Source organism: Vitis vinifera, chromosome 14, assembly GCF_030704535.1.
Source record: "Vitis vinifera cultivar Pinot Noir 40024 chromosome 14, ASM3070453v1".
NCBI lineage: Eukaryota > Viridiplantae > Streptophyta > Magnoliopsida > Vitales > Vitaceae > Vitis > Vitis vinifera.
This window is the reverse complement of record NC_081818.1, coordinates 9408180-9425968: the sequence shown is the minus strand read 5'-3', so window position 1 is coordinate 9425968 and position 17789 is coordinate 9408180. Positions and strand designations below refer to the sequence as shown.

Genomic DNA, 17789 nt, shown 5'->3' with positions numbered 1-17789 from the left:
AAATTGTAATATATTGGTATCATTCATGTTCGACATGTGTGATTTTGTACGATCTTTAACCTAATCAGATCTGTAAATATTCATTTATCTATACTAACAATATATAGTTAGTACATTACTACACTGGCTGACGAATGCCGTTCAACCGATAAGAACCAGTCCAACGATTTATCTATGTCCATTTTTCATAGGCATACGCATTATTCGTACCGGTTGAGAACATTTCTCATATTTTCAGTTGTGGATAGTGGTTGATCAATGAAGAAATTGTCTCAACCGGTTGACGAATGATTTGACCAGTGGGAACTGTTTGACAAATATAGCAAATTGGTTGAGGAATTTGCTCAATCGGTTCATGTTTTTTTAACTAGTGGCAACCGGGTGAAGATGGGCATCAACTGGTTGAGGAATTTGCTCAACCGGTTGCGTATATTGTTAGCCAACTTAAACCGGTCGAGGACGGCTAGGACCGGTCGACCGGATTGGCACAACCGGTTGAGCACCCGGTCGAGGCATTTTTTACCAGTGGCTACCGGATGAGGATTTTCCTCGACCGGTTGAGAAATTTTCTCAACCGGTAGCCACTGGTCACAAAAATCCTCAACCGATTGATGGCCATTTGCTTAACCGGTTGAGGATTTGTTTAACCAGTACCTATCGGTTGAGGAATTTTCTCAATCGATTGAGTAAAATCCTCATCCGGTAGGTACTGGTTAAACAAATCCTCAATCGGTTGAGCAAATGGCCATCAACCGGTTGAGGCATTTTTTCCAGTGGCTACCGGATGAGGAATTTCCTCGACCGGTTGAGAAAATTTCTCAACCGGTAGCCACTGGTCACAAAAATCCTCAATCGGTTGATGGCCATTTGCTCAACCGGTTGAGGATTTGTTTAACCAGTACCTACCGGTTGAGGAATTTTCTCAACCGGTTGAGGAAAATCCTCATCCGGTAGCCACTGGTAAAAAATGCCTCAACCGGTTGAGGAATTTCCTCAACCGGTTGCCTCCTGCAATGCTATTGTGCACAAAAAGGGTATGCTATGAGTTGTACCAATAACTTTTCACTATGGAAACATTCGACAATGTACCATTAAGTTCAATTATAAGGTTTGAAATTGATGGAAACTGGCATTACAATTTACCTAACTACGATTTACCCATTTTGAGTAAAATCACTACATTTACCTATTTCATGTGAATTACATCATATTGATTACTTTCCTATAGTTAACTTATAACCACCTAATTGTCAAACTTTAACCACAATTGAATTTAATTAATTCCGCATAATTAACCGTTTTTTTCGACATGATATAAATGAATCGGTTTCTCCATTTACCAATCATTTTATCCCTTGTTATCAATTAAATTATAAATGTAGAGGATATTGCATTCTATCAATCAACTTGACTCTTGATCAAAATTCAAACTTTTCATTAAATAGTTAAGTTACAAGTACACATTAGTGGAAGTGATAACGTCAACTAATATAAATACTGATTTAATACCTACCATCCCTTACTCCGCTAAGGAATAAAAAAAAGGTTGCATATCCTTTTCATTTGGATATTTGTTTGGATCCCCACCTTCACATGGTGTTGACATACTTTGTTCATGTTGCTGAACTCTTGCTATCTGCACATGCACATTTCATTGTTTTTTTCAGCTACCCAATTCCATTCCAATTAATTAAACCTAATCATTAAATAATGCATATCTGAAATTCATGTCAAAAGTGTTTCTTCATTCTGATCTTACATTATTAAGTTCACCCCAATCTATGTACATGTCAGATGGGTCATTCGGCAACTGCTCCCCTAACATTCCCTGCATGTTTCAATAATTAAGTGTTGTCAATTATTATTGAATTATATGTTATCAATGTTTGGAAATTATATAACAAGCCTATTGTACATACATGTAAGGTTGCAAAAATGTCAACTGATAAATTTGTTGAAGGCATCATTTCCCTTTGAATGTCACATTGGGAAGACAAATTAGTTTCCTCCTACGTATTCATAATGCCATCAAAACAATTATGTTAGTCATTTATGTTAGTACACCTACAAAAATTAATCTTAGGGGCAATTTGTATTGAATATGACATACCATATAACCCGGCTGAGCATTTTGAGGGTTGTAGCTTCTGGACACTTTCGAATTGTGTGACCCACTCTTTTACAACGACTGCATCGTCTTCCCTTTTGAACATTCATTGCCACTTTGCCTGGATTCCCTTTAGTCTTCACAATATTTGGATCACGAACTTGGTTAGTACCTGTCGCTCCATCTGATGTTATTTTCTTCCCTTTCAAATTATAGTTATAGAGTTCCTCCATTCTCGCCGTCAAATTTTGTATTTCATTTTTGGCCTCTATAAATGAAGATGACGTATCTGACGCAAAGTAGGAGAGCTTGTTGCACATCGAACTCAATGAACCATATCGTACAAACCGATCCATGTTGTTATCCGTCTCATTCACTGGTACTGATCTTGTATACACCTTTGCTAACTTTGTCCACCTCTTCATAATACATGACTGAGGAATCTCTTCCAAATGCTCCACCTTCATAACCACCACCATGTGGCAACATGGGATGCCAATTGACTCAAACATCATGCATGAGCATTTTAATGTTACAATATCCGGGCAAAATTGTACTTCCCAATTTAAGTTCGGGTGTCTAAACTTAGATAATGTGTATGCCCGCATTGAATGATCACTTACAACACCAACCACAAAGAATAACTCAGCATTTTTCATCTCCTCACGAAATTTAAGGAAAGATTCTTTTGTGTATACCGTCGCAGCATGATTTTCAAGTATGGCTAGTTTGGTTGAAAGCACGGGTGAAGAATTGTTCGACTCGAACTCTGCCTTTGCCTCGTTTTGCCGTATTCTCAGTATGGCTCTATCAAATTGTTGTACAAACTCATACAGTCGCAAGCGAATTTTTAAGAATCTATTTAGATATGCATTCATACTCTCACACCTTTGTGTGGTTCTCATCCCTCCAAAGAAATTTCCACGTAAATACGCCTCTGCCCATCTTTTACGTTTCCCATATATCTCGGTCACCCAACGATTCTCATTAAGTCCCAAATTTGCAACCATTTCATGCCAAACCTTTTCGAATTCTTCTTCATTCCCACGCATGAACATGCACCTTGCAAATATGCTTGAGAAGTCCTTCATATGCACATTCGTGAATGCATTTCGTTGCAAATGCCATGAACACAATCGATGACACGTATCAGGTAATACTTTTTTAATTGCCTTACGCATAGCTTTATCCCCATCGGTTACAACAGATATGGGTCTCTTATTCATCATGGCTTCAAGAAATGTCTCCAACACCCATTCATATGTCCCAACACTTTCATCTATCAATAACGCACAACCAAATACAACAGTTTGATGGTGATGATTAACACCGACCAACACTACTAGAGGCTTTTTATAGGCATTTGTCCTATAGGTTGTGTCAAATGCTAGGACATCTCCAAAACACGCATAATCCATTCAAGCAGTTGAATCAGCCCAAAACAAATTTGCTAGTCGACTTTCTTCATCAATGTTGAATTTATAAAAAAATGAAGAATCCATTTTTGCCTTTCCACACAAATAAGCCAATGCCGCTTCTGCATCACCGTCTTTAATTTCACTTCTACGCATTGCATCAACGTGATTGTATATATCTTTTTGTGTGAAACCGACGTGCTCATGTCCCCCTGATTGTTTTACCATATAGTCCATAATTTGTGTGGTTTTAACACCTACTTTACGCAAAACATCAACTTGTGCCTTATCGGGATTACTTATTGTTCGATGAGACCGAAGGAATTGTGTGTTGATAGCATCGACCAAATTATGATTATGATCTCCTATAAATTCCTTTACAATCCACTTTCCATCTTTCCTATTCAAGCCTACACGAAATGCAGCTTCACATCCAACCCTAGTCAATGATCGTGGCTCACGCTGTCGCTTGTCATTTTCAATAAACTTTGTCGCTCGCTGCCCTTCTCTAGAACACACCCACTTTCGAGATATTATATCTCCATTCTTGTCTCGCTTCAAATCATCTTTTCGAATACTAAATCCGGCTACTCTAGCTAACATGTTGTAAAATGTTTCAGCCTCATCTATGCGATCGAATTGCAATTTGTAGACTTCTTCATCTGAAATACCCTTCAACACCTTCTGTTTCAAACCGTTTCCACCCAGGTCGTAAGTGGCACCGATAAATGCATCGTCATTGACGACGTCCTCCTCCTTCACTTCAAACTCCCGCTTGATTGTTTTCTCCTTCACCGATTGCATCATCTACATTACATAAATAAGGTAAAAAAATTCCCCAATAATACTTTCACAAATTATCGTATCACTTTTGTATCAATTGATTGCATACTTGAAGATAAACCGAATTCGACAACGTCATCGATTCTCATTTTTTGGGAAAAAAATTAAGAATTTGATAAATTATAGAACTGGTGTATACTGCAGACGTGATAATTTCCCCATGATTTTCCATTCAAAAGGTCATATGTTGCAAAATTGATACTACTCTGCTATACACAATCATAAGCAAAACTTTTTAAAATCATTAAATATCACTTACAAATCATTATGTTGAGGAAATAACATGTGACAAATGCAAGTGCGACACCAATACCCTCAAAAGATGGCATTCGACAATGATCCACGTCTGACATCTATACAGAAACGCACCATAATTTAAATTGTCCTTAGACAACCAAGTGAAGTAATAGTTAAGTTCAACTTCGTAGACATGGTTCTGCTGTTGGGACTAAGGGCTAAGGTTGTAGTGCTTTTGGAGGTCCTTGTGCAATAACAATATTTCAGATTCTCCAACTTTTTTTTGGTAGCAGATGGTGTTGTTGGTCTTGATGAGCATAAAAAAACAATCGTTACAATTTTTTGTTTCCTCATAACCCGAATCTACTCTCTTCCCTTGCTCTAAGCTATTATAATGTGGTTTACCTACAAATTCACCGGATGCATTTTGGTGGTGTTCACAAAATTTTTAACTCTCTACCCGTTCAGAAGATCTATCGACCGGTCGAAGTAAGCCGGTCGACCGAATGTGGACTTTTTAAACCAGTAGCTACCGGATGAGGAATTTCGTCAACCGGATGAGGAAATTCCTCAATCGGTAGGCACTGGTAAAAAAAAAAACAACCGGTTCATACAAGTTGCTCAACCGGTTGAGGAAATGGCTCAACCGGTTGAGGAAATGGCTCAACGGTTGAGGAAATGGCTCAACCGGTTGAGGAAATGGCTCAACCGGTTGAGGAAATGGCTCAACCGGTTGAGGAAATTCCTCAACTGGTTGAGTATTTTTTTAACCAGTTGCTACCGGTTGAGGAATTTTCTCAACCGGTTGAGAAATTCCTCATCCGGTATTCACTGTTTTAATATTTAAACCGATTAGCTAATTGTTTCTTTTCGTTGTTGATTTCATTAAGGCCTTCATTCCTTATCAGAACGTTATAATGTTGCCCTATTTAGGCATACTATGTTAACAAAATTTCCAACATTAATCTTAGTTGCCATGTTTAAGGAGTTTGCCAGTCACAATAATTAATACCTCTCATCCACTTTCTTTAAAATAACACGGAAACATGGATCGGTTTAGGCTAAAATAACACGGAAACAATTAGCCTAAGGAGGTTGCCCTATTTAGGCTAATTGCTTTATGTTTAATGTTGCCAGTGACATATGTTAAAACATGGAAAATGACTTTTATATAATTCTATCTAAAAGCACGGAAGCTTTTGGGTACACCGCCAAACTTATTCCAAACTTACCCCATATTGGGAGTCAATAATACACATTTCTTAAGGTTGATTATCTCTTTTTAAGTCATTTGAATATGTATTACCCTATAATTTTGATGATGTTGTGATTTTTACAGCCAACATGACTCACTTATATTAACTAAATTAATCTCAACTGTTCAACAGATCACTGATGCATATTACTAACAATGTGCTTTAGACAATCAAAATCCAAACTCTTTAACATCAATACATACCATTTAAAAATCACTATTAGGTTTTCGAAATATTCCCCCATCCATTTCAAAGATGAAGGCATTAAGCTTAAAAAATGTATTATGGATTTGTTTACCTATTCTTTATTGAGTTAAAGATCATACCGTTAAAATGGAAGGTCCAAGTGTGATGCAGCTTCACCTGAAGATTTGTCTTCTGGATGTTTTTTGTCACCTGTTCTCCAACAAATAGCAGCCCTCGTTCAGATGCTAAGGTTCTTACAATACTAAAACTCCCCCAAATATATACTAAGATATGTATGTGGTTGGTTGCTGGAGTTATTACATTTTTTAATAGGCTGCCACATGTTGAAAACCTACCACCACAATGGTACACTTAGAGGTTGATAGTTTGGATATTTGCATCAGTTTTTTAGGTGCCATTAAATATAACATTTATATCAGTTGGGAAAGTCAGCCTAATGTGGTTATTTTTTACACCCATTGCAAATGGATAATTGTATAACTTAAGAAAATATAAAGGGGAGATATGGACTTAATTGATAATATTGACATTTGTTACTGTTGTTTAGCCAATTTATTGTAACTATGTTTTGATACCGTTTCCTACTTACTATATTTTTTCATCAATTAATGGTATTTTTTTTTTAAATCATGCTTCCTAATATATCCTATATATGAGAAAGGTTAGTTAAGTAGACTTAATTACGTAAAATGAGATATGTTATGATATTCTACTTATGGAAATTTTAAATAAATTCAGATTCATTAATTTATGTCACTCACCATGGTATATCGTTCTTGTTCGAACATTTTGTCATACAACCATAATTAATTTTAATGGCCCTATGATAGTATATGTTAGTTAATTACAATTTTAATCTAATAGGTCTGCGTATATCTTAGTGAGTTCATTACACTATATTTTTCCATGAATTAACATAATTAATTTTTAATTAATGCTTCATAATATATCCTTGACATGAGAAAGGTAGGTTAATTACACTTAATTACGTAAAATGAGATAAGTTATGATATTCTACTTATGGAAATTTTAAATAAATTCAGATTCATTAATTTATTTCACTCACCATGGTATATCGTACTTATTCGAACATTTTGTCATACAACCATAATTAATTTTGATGCCCCTATGGTAGTATATGTTAGTTAATTACAATTTTAATCTAATAGGTCTGAGTATATCTTAGTGAGTTCATTACACTATATTTTTCCATGAATTAACGTAATTAATTTTTAATTAATGCTTCATAATATATCCTTGACATGAGAAAGGTAGGTTAATTACACTTAATTACGTAAAATGAGATAAGTTATGATATTCTACTTATGAAAATTTTAAATAAATTCAGATTCATTAATTTATTTAACTCACCATGGTATATTGTACTTATTCGAACATTTTGTCATACAACCATAATTAATTTTGATGCTCCTATGGTAGTATATGTTAGTTAATTACAATTTTAATCTATTAGGTGTGACTATATCTTAGTGAGTTCATTACACTATACCGTACCTATCAAAAAGATTAGTTAATTTATATGATTTAATTAACTTAAGTTCTCATATTTTATTATTCTTAATATAAATTTTGTGAAATTAACTTCAATTAATTTCTTTAAGGTACATCAAAATATTTATTCATTTAATCCATTATAGGTTTAATCAGTTCATATGGAAACTTTTACATTAAAAGTGTAGCAAATATAATGTAAGACATTAAGTTAATTAAAATTTAATTAGTTCATAAACTGGATGTCTTTCCACGAAGGTCGACCGATGTTCAAACCAGTTCTACCCCTGAACCCCTTTGTCTTCTACTCCATTCTTCTTCATCCTCGCGCGAGACCTGAACCCGTCCGTCTTCCACTTCAGTCTTCTTCATCCTCACGCAATAGCTGAAGCCCATCTGAATAGTCATGCCCCCAAAACGAGCACTGGTCGAAGCATCCTCACCCGGTCGGAAAGGGAAGAGGCCGGCGGTATCAAGGATGCGCGGGACCAACAAAAAGACCTCCGACCGACAACAACCAAGCGAAAGCACCCACAACACCTCCGATGGAGCAAAACGCACCCCCAACAATGGTAAACGTCCGGCCGTGGAAGCAAGTCCGGAGGTTCGTAAGAAGGCCACCTTTGATCGATCTATGTTCGCAACCCCTGACCTAGCCCAACGATTTCATCTTCACTTTGCGAATCGGACCGTAATCCCGGGTAGGAACATTGCTTTTGCAAAGCTCAGTTATTTCCATTTCGATGTGCTTTTCGCGAGAATGGGTTGGCTTCTGATTGTCTCCGTCAATGAGTTCGTTTATCCCAAGCTTGTGAAATGTTTCTACTCCAATATGACATTCAAAGACGAAGGACCCATTACTACCACGATTAACGGTGTACAGATCGTTTTTGATGTTGCTGCACTTTGTCGGATTTTAGAGATTCCAAACGAAGGGGTTTGTTTGTATGAAGCTAAGAAGTGGCCAATGGTGGAAGGTTTCAAACCTGCAGAAGCTTTACAAAGGCTATGTGGTTACCCGAGAGCTGATAGACCAACTTCTCATTTGTTGACTATGTTGAGTCGTATCCTACATCACATGATATCGTACATTTTCATCCCTAAAGGAGGGCACCGCGATGATGTATCTTTCTTGGAGGCTTTTTTGGTTGACAGCATTCTCACAGAAAAAAAGGTTAATATTGGTTACATAATTTTCCAACATATGAAAGCATGTTCAATCAGCGAAGATTCAGTTCTCCCCTATGGCATGTTTATCACAAAGATTGTCAAGTACTTCGATGTCAATTTGCGCAATGAGACAGACGGGAAAAAACTCAAATCATTTGATACATATGATCGGGCTTCACTTCGGCGCATGCATTTTGTACGGAAGAAAGATGGTTCATGGGCAAGGAAGTCTTCCGTTCCCCCCTCAGAGGTTGATGTCTCTTCAGACAATGGGCCCTCCGACTATGAAGAATATGAAGATCAGGATGTAGAGGGAAGAACTCATGCAAAAGCAAATGTCACACAAATACCGTCAACAGGTGGTGTAAGAGCTAGGGCGTCAACAAATCATCCTTCACTAATTGGACCGGATGACTCTGAAGCATCACATAACCTCAATGCCCAGATTAAGTCCCTTGGTACCCGCTTGGAGGAGATTGTATTAGCCAATGACCGACGGTTGACATCTCTGGAGAATCGCATTGATGGTTTACACGAGGAAGTGAAAGAGGGTATGCAAGTTATACGACGCCAACATGATGAGATGATGGTCTTCTTCCGATCCCACTTCCCGCTTCATGGACCAGACCATTAATGACCCCTTCTACATTTTGTACTAGTTTTATAGTTATTAAACTTTCATTATGTTTTTTGACATTTGGCTAATATAAATGCCCTTTTGTTATTATGACTTCTCGTATTACTTATGGATGTTGTCATCGGCCATTCACATAAATGGCGTAAATGTATTCGCTCAATGCAAATGATGGTATATGGATGATGTATTTTCCTCTACATGTATATATTATACCTATCTTATTTTGTTTATAGCTCTTGATATATAGGTTATTTTCATCTCTTTAAACCTTCTTCTGTATATTTTAAATTGTTGGTAGACATCACATAATTTAGGTTCCCATTTGGGTGCCATGAATATTTTTGTCTTTTAAATATTGAGTCGGAAATCCCTGGTTTAAAGATGGCAGAAGGAAGGTTATGACTATTTCCATCAAAAGCATAGAAGAATCATGCGTTAGGAAGGTTATATTGAGTATTGGTTCCTCGTAAAACGTATGTATTCTCCTCCCTTGGTCTAATCTACTATAATCTCTACGAATATGGTCAGCCTACTATATTTTTTTCCCATAAAACTTGGGCAGTTTCAACCGTTTGAGGCAATGCATAAACCGGTAGCAAGTCCCGGTTTTGGTTTCGGGGGGATAAAAATTGTCAGTGTCAACCGGTCGAGAAATAGCATCAACCGGTCGCATGTTGGTTTGCAACCGGTAGCCACTGACCATTTTGGGACTCGCACCAAAAAAAGACCAGTGTCTACCGGTCGAGTTCCCAGGTAAACCGGTCGAATACAACCGGTCGACCGGTTTCTACTAACTACATTGGGGTGAGCTATGCTTGCCTGCTTGCATGAATTATCGTATTGAGTTTGGACCTCTGGTTTCCTTATTAAACCCATTCTTTATTTACTATTTTATATACATTTTTATTTGAGGTGCATTTGGATGTCTTATGAAAACAAGTATCTCCATTGTGTTTTGCATAGGCTTGAAGTTCAAATATCAATTCTAGAATGGTGCTATAAATGAAAATGAGATTGCTGGTAACAGGCCGATGGCATTGGATCAATTTTGACTTCCCCATTAAGGGCACTGTTTTAACTTTTAATTTTTAATCCTCACTTGTGAGCCATTGATTTCCATTGTTGTGAGCCTTTAAATTTCCATTACACATCCATCTACAGATTTTGAAAACAATGAGCCAGATAGATTCCCAAGTCTTGAAGAGTCTTATAGATCCTGTTAAGTGTTTTTTTTATAATTTCCCTTTCATATTAATATATGTTTGGCTGCTGGGAAATCTTAATCTTATTTACTGGTTTGCAGGTTGAATTGACTGTTGTTAGATTCTATGTTTTCCTTTATTCTCCTTATATTTCTCGGCAACCAAAAGGAGCCTTAAGGGATTTCTTTCTACAAACCCCACAAAAATGGATCACAGATTCCTTGTTTGATCAGTCATTTTTCTATCATAGCTATTAACATCTCTTTTGTTCAATTACTTAAGTTTTTCCATTTGACTCGGTTTTGTGAAGCATATTTGAGGTTCACTTACCAAGGCACATAATCCAAATCTAGAGATTTTCTCGTTTCTTTTATTTTCTTTTCCCTTTTTTTGGTCTTTTGTGTTCTGTTGTGGATGGTATATTATATTCAGTTGGTTTTAATGAATACAAAATACAGATCCAGTCATTTTATATGATTCTATGTTTGGGGCATTGTTTTAGATGTGCCATGAAATGTTCCATCTATGCTTTGCATAGCATTTGAAATCATATTGATTTTGCTTTCTTACAGAATTTGATATTTTTTCATTTCTTTGAATGTCTGATCTTTTTTATTTTAGGGAAAAATCTATTTTTATAGATAATACCTATTTTTAATGTGATGTAGTATGGACGGAAATCCAATGTCCTACATCGGCTGATTACTAACGTTGGTTGGGCCTTATATGTGGGGCTACCTCTACCCACAATTAGCTTAAGCTTTTAGTAGTATATGTGGTCCTGCATCATTTGGTATCAGGGTGAGGTTTTGGCCTGGCTTCCCTCGGCAAACAAAAAATTGGATTATTAGCACAATGCCCCATTAACTACATTTTTTTGCATTATGATGCCACCATTATTACTGTGACTTGTGTGTTTGAATGCCATGGAAAACAAAAAATTGGATTATTTCATTTCCATTGATAAGTTGTTCTCATTTTGTTCTATTCATGCCTAATCCTGAACAATTGCATCTTCCTGTAAGTAATGTTGAATGAATTTGTAAAGCATCAGAATCTTACAACAAGAAGGGAAAGAGATTAAATCTGAATTTCTTTCTTTCTTGTTGCTTTCTTCCCAACTTACCACTTGACTTTATCCCTCTTTTCACTTGGCATATCGGTTGCTGATTGTGATCTATCTTCTCTTTTTTTGTCAGATTGTTTGCAGTTGTGGATGATATATTCTGCTTGTTTCAAGGACATATTGAGAATGTTGCTCTTCTTAAGCAACAGTATGGGTTAAACAAAACAACAAATGAGGTGATCATTGTCATAGAAGCTTATAGGACTCTGAGAGATAGAGGTCCATATCCTGCAGATCAAGTTGTGAGAGATCTCCATGGGAAATTTGCATTTGTTCTCTATGACAGCTCTAACAGAACTGCATTTCTAGCTGCTGTGAGTAAACCTTTTGGCTAGTAATTTTGCTATCCAATTTCAAGTATCCCTCTTGTTGCTCTCAGATTGTTATGATCACCTTCTTTGAAGGCAGCTTACATCAGGTGTAACTTTACCCACATGTAATGCAGGATGCTGATGAGAGTGTTCCCTTCTTCTGGGGAGTAGATTCTGAAGGCCATCTTGTTCTTTCTGATGATGAAGAGACTGTGAAGAAGGGCTGCGGGAAATCTTTTGCTCCATTTCCTAAAGGTATTGTTATATGTTTTGCATATTGAATCCATAGTTTGGGGAAACCATTTCATCATTGTTTGAGTTTTTCCTTGGGAACCTGCTCGCATGTTTCAAATGGTTTAGTTTCCGAGATTTGTGGAGTTACCTGCGAAGTTAACATGGATGTTCTTTGAAAATTGAAATAAGTAAGAAGTGGGTTTGTGTTCAAGTGGGAAACAGAGCTGAACTTATCCGACAAACATAAGGGAAATGTGTGTAAAGTGAAACTATTATGGTAATTCCATAATGATCCATATATGGTTTATATTGTTGTATTGCCTTGAGATGTCTTCTGATTGATCTTAGATTGCCTTGAGATGAAATGACGTTAGCTCAGTTGATAGTTGCTTCTGTATATGGGCTAGATGGGCCTAAACTACCATGTTACCCTGAGATCTTTGTTTTATGTATGGTCTGTCATATTCAGCGTAGAAGTTGTAATGAATTTGTTAAGAAGTTACTTTGTTTTGCCCATACGGTATGATGTATCCATATTCTATGTTTCCTTGAGATGCCTTCTTGCTTGGTTTTAGATTTGTCATGTTGCATTGTTCTATGATGTTGCCTTTAATTGATGGGCCCTTGATCTATGCCATGGTAGAGCAGTAGAATGGCACAACCTTGATCTATAATCTTGAATGTATGTATGGTCTGATGAAATCTTTTCCATTGTGGCTGATCTTTTGTTATGAACTTATTTTAACTTTCCCAAATATAAGGAAATCCAATGGAGACAAATATATGGCTTGAGATCTGTTTTAAGTGGTAATGTATGGATGCTTTCTTGGTTGCTTCCAAGCAATTCCATTGCCATTTTCATTGTTGCCCTCTTTTAATATCCTGTCTTTATTCTGTTCTACATTGAGATGAAATTTTAGGCTCCATTTCCTCATTCTGTTATTCATTCCCACTTTTACCCAAGAAAATTCCCAATGAACATGGGTAGTATATGTTGTTGAATTTTTCTGTCTTTTTCTTCTCAGGATGCTTCTTTACAACCTCTGGAGGTTTGAGGAGTTTTGAGCACCCGCTAAATGAGTTAAGGGCAGAGCCACGGGTGGATAGTTCTAGCCAGATGTGTGGTGCAAATTTCAAGGTGGATGTTGAAGCCAAGAAGGAGAGTGGCATGGCTAGAGTTGGGAGTGCTGCAAACTGGTCCACACACTACTGAGCTCTTAAGTTATAACCATCTTGATTACATCAAGACTTTCATTATTCACTTGGCCTTGCATCATATGGCTTGGATGTTGTTTAAGTAGGTTCGTTACACTTATAAGGTGGTCAAATGATATCCGGAAAAATCGAAATCCAAATATACTAAAATAAATCTATCATGAAAGCTGAGTTGTGATAGAGGATTAATTGAAGGAGTAACGGGGACTCTTGTTGACAATTTTCTTAAGTACATTGATATTTCCTGTTTATGAAGGTTGGTATGGTCTTGGCAGGCTCGAGTTGTAGCAAGCCTAGTTGAACTGAGTTTATGGTTGGGGGCTTCATGTGAATTTGTCCTCTATTCTTTTAGGCTTATTAATATCATTGACATAAATATCAATTTGTTTAATAAAACAGCCCCTACATACATATTACTTTTTTTTCTATCACTTTTTTAAAGTTCTGGTTAATTACGTCTCACCAATATTTTATGTCAAAATAACGAGTTATTCGTGTATCCATAAAAACTTATTTTTAAAATTAATAAATATAGTTCGAAAAGGAGTTAACACTTTTGAAATTCAATAATAATAATAATAATAATAATAATAATTTTAGTTCTTTTCATATATTAAGTTGTCGTTTATGAGTTTTTTAATAAAAAAAATTTTATTTTTTTTTTTGCTTTTCTTCAATTTTTGTTTATTTTTTCATAAGGTCTATAACTTTAAACTTAACAAGTTTGAATATATATGTTTGTAATAATCTTATATTATGTTAGTAGTTAAACACAATTGTATGTCATTTTTTTATGTTTAATAATAAATTTTCAATATTAAAGTTAGAATCTATAAGAAAATCAACAAAAACAATATATCAATTTATAAATGATGAAATCTAAAATTTATATAAAAAGGTTAAAAGAAAAAATTATTTTTGAATATTAAATAAATGAGATTTAAAATAACATAGTGGTTCTATGAAAATTTTAAAAATAACTAAGATATGAACACAAAAAAAAAAAAAAACATGTTAAGCCTTGTGAACACAAAAATTGGGGATTTCAACTGAAAAGGGGAGGGGAGGATCACGAGACAAGGAAAAGGACAAAAATCGCTGCGTTGACCGCGTTGACCGGGAGCCAAGCGGTCGACCGGGTGACTGCCCGGTCGACCGGTTCGTCGGGCTAAGAATTTAAAGCGGTTCCCGCGCCTCAGTTTCTCACCCATTTCTTCTGGTGCTTCAAGGCTTTTGTCGTTCCAGCTGCCCTGAAGGGATTTTTTACGCGATTACAGCCTTCTGAGACGTACGGATTTGATTGTGGAGTCTAGGGTTTTTGGATTTTGGGACTCAGGCCTGCGCATTTGGGCGATTTCCTCATCAGTTGGCGCGTCAGAGCCTGCGTCAGTGTCTTCCCGCGCTTGAGGCCTTTCACGTGTGTGTGCATCCCTCTCTTCAGCCTCGTCTCCTTCATCTCAGCCTTTCGGATGGCACCTAGGAGAGAGTCAGCTGCTTCCAGGGCTCAGGGCAAGCGCCCTGCTGAGCCATCTCAGGCAGATCAGTCCGAGGCTCGCCAAAAGGCGAGGTACGACACCGCTCTTTTCGGCTCTGTCGAAGACTACCAGAGATATAAACAAAAATTTGCCCAGCGGAAAGTTATTCCAGGGAGAAGCATCAATTTCTCCCAGCTTAAGTACTTTGGATTTGAGGCGATATTTGGACGGATGAGATGGCTGCCAATGGTGACTATTTCGGAGCCTATCTTCCCGACTCTGATTCGCACTTTCTACTCACGGGTGACCTACGGGGTTGGAGGACCGATCACGTCGACTGTCAGAGGAGTTGAGATCACCTTGAGTCCGGAGAGCATTTGCCGGATTTTCGATATACCATCAGGTGGACTCAGGGTGTATGAGTCCAAGGTGTGGCCCACGGTCCCGGGATTTGAGCCTAGAGAGGCTATTCAGAGGCTGTGTGGACTTCCCGATGCCCAGGGGATGGGCAAACCCTCTGCACATAGTCTGACAGTGATTAGCCGTATCCTTCATCACATGGTCTGCTCCATTCTGTTGCCACGGGGCGGACATCGAGACGAGGTATCCTACCTCGAGGCTTTCATAGTGGATTCCATTTTGACAGGGAGACGGATTCATGTCGGGTACCTGATGATGATGCATATGATATCTTGCTGTGAGAGTAAGACCCGCGTCCTCCCCTACGGTCGCTTCCTCACGAGAGTATTCAAGGATGCCGGGGTTGATTTGAGCCGCGAGACAGATTTGGAGGCCCCAACCACGTATGACACATATGACGAGCAGTCTCTGGGCCGGATGAAGTTTGAGAAGGCCCCTGATGGCTCTTGGATCAGGAGAGCTGAGCGACCACCGCCACAGGACCAGGGGCAGGGACAGATGCATCATGTAGATGAGGAGGAGGACGAGATTCGAGAGATGGAGGGTGGGGTAGACCCTCAGAGGGACTTTGAGCAGAGCATGCCTGAGTGCGACATTCCTCCTCCTCAGCCGATGACATCTGAGCCGGCATACACATCTGGACCATCTGAGCCTTCTCACGCAGAGATACCATTTCAGGCACCTCATGCACCCGATCATGCGCCTTGGATGGATTTATCCTCTCAGATCAGTTCTATCGGGACTCGTATGGAGGAGCTTGCAGTCGTCAATGATACTCGTTTCCAGTCTATGGAGGATCGCATAGATGAGTATCAGACCGACTTCACCTCTCAGTTTGAGCATCTCGATCAGAGACTTGGGCGTCTTGAGGAGCGTATGGATCACCAGCATGAGGAGATGACCTCTCAGTTTGAGCATCTCGATCAGAGACTTGGGCGTCTTGAGGAGCGTATGGATCACCAGCATGAGGAGATGATGGCCTACCTTCGCTCAGTGTTTCCTCCACCTCCGCCTTGATATGTTCGAGACCCCCCCTCCCCTTCGTTTCTTTTTTATGTTGCCAAAGGGTCTAGGGGGCACACACATGCATGACATTTCCATATCATTAGTCTTGTGTTGTGTATATGCGATATTATTATATATGATATGATATTATCAGAATTCACATTGTCTCCTATTGAAATTTTGCATGTCATTTAAAATTTTCGCTTTAATTGATCCATGTTTGGATTGAGAGTAAAATCAGAATTTCATATTTGCCAAATTTAAACCAAATATAGAAAGCAGATTTTTAATTCAGCAAGTCTATCATACTCTGATAAAGCAACCCCACTTGGTGCTACTAATATTCCAATCAGTAATAATTAATATCTATAATTTTGGCCTCAATTCCAAAAACGTGCTTAGATAGGCATTAGAATCCCACACAGGATACCTCAACTCAGTGGTCTCAAGAACAAACCTGTACAGCCCTCTTACTGCAGAGGTCAAAATTTGTGTATAAGCAGCTGGATTCTGCTTCAGAGAATGTTTGTCCTCTTGTCCAAGCTGAAAGAGATAAAATAAATGAATGAGAGAACTTTTTAAAGACCTTTCCTCTTGAGGAAGAATTGGTTTCAAAATTGATCAATAACTATTTATGGCTGAGACTAACTTATAGTCTGAGGTTTTGGTGTTTCAAGTCAACAGCTTTAATAACTAAATGCTAACACAAACTGGTTACGCCTTGAGGAAAATTAAATAAAAAATGCAAAGACAATAATATATTGATTATCACTCCAAAGCAGCAATAGTGACTAAAACTATTCATCCTTTTTATCTATAGCTCATAATTTGAGTTTTCATTCATTCAGATGTGCAGCTTCAATAACAAAAACTATCCCAAATTGATAGATTAAACAAAGCCCAGAAACACCACTGCTATCGTATGTAGTCTTGTATAAGTAGACATTTCACTCTCACCATCTCATATATGTCCGATTGGAAATTCATTTTTCCTGTTCATTTCTCCACATTCATAGGATCATCTTATTCTATGCAAGATCATTGAACTAGGAAGTCAACTAACCATAGACTAGGGGGCTTTATTATACGGATCCTTACAGTAAGGCAAAAGAAAGGAAGCTAACTCTTCCCCCATCATCGAGGATGTGGGTTTTAGATGAAATAAGGAGCGCTGATGTGGGGGCCACCCTGAACAGACATCAATAGATCAACAGAGAAGAGTTGCATTGATGGATTATTAGATTCATTATCATAAAGCCAGATTGATCATGTATCTCACTCAAAGGAAGAAATGCAGTATCGCGCTCACAAAGTCCATAAAAAGATCAGTTAAAATGATATCTTCACCATATTCTTTGGGTTTTTGCAGCAGAGCTCAAAATTGAAACAAAGTATCCAAAATTTCAGGAATTTTGCA

At 37.7% G+C, this 17789-nt stretch overlaps 3 protein-coding genes across 3 annotated transcripts; 1 reads left to right on the top strand and 2 right to left on the bottom strand.

The window, feature by feature from the left end:
• Positions 1-2079: 2079 nt before the first annotated feature.
• On the bottom strand, positions 2080-3525 carry LOC132255059 (protein FAR1-RELATED SEQUENCE 5-like). The gene has a single exon (XM_059742690.1). The coding sequence runs from the start codon at positions 3523-3525 to the stop codon at positions 2080-2082; it is 1446 nt and encodes a 481-aa protein (XP_059598673.1).
• Positions 3306-6288, bottom strand: LOC104881531 (protein FAR1-RELATED SEQUENCE 5). Its single transcript, XM_010661973.3, has 2 exons — positions 6185-6288; positions 3306-4329 (listed from the first exon to the last, which is right to left on the bottom strand). The coding sequence occupies exon 2, from the start codon at positions 4327-4329 to the stop codon at positions 3526-3528; it is 804 nt and encodes a 267-aa protein (XP_010660275.1). The 5' UTR covers positions 6185-6288; the 3' UTR covers positions 3306-3525.
• Positions 6289-11765: 5477 nt separating this feature from the next.
• LOC100241200 (asparagine synthetase [glutamine-hydrolyzing] 1) lies at positions 11766-13525 on the top strand (the record flags this gene model as incomplete). The annotated part of the gene is made up of 3 exons (XM_019224831.2): positions 11766-12026; positions 12158-12278; positions 13283-13525. Coding segments are annotated over 3 exons (570 nt in total), but the record flags the coding sequence as incomplete, so codon positions are not given.
• Positions 13526-17789: the final 4264 nt, after the last annotated feature.

What these genes read in the sequence shown, in the direction of transcription:
- LOC132255059 (XM_059742690.1), bottom strand. Translation starts at nt 3,525, where the DNA reads ATGGATTATGCGTGTTTTGGAGATGTCCTAGCATTTGACACAACCTAT.
- LOC104881531 (XM_010661973.3), bottom strand. Translation starts at nt 4,329, where the DNA reads ATGATGCAATCGGTGAAGGAGAAAACAATCAAGCGGGAGTTTGAAGTG.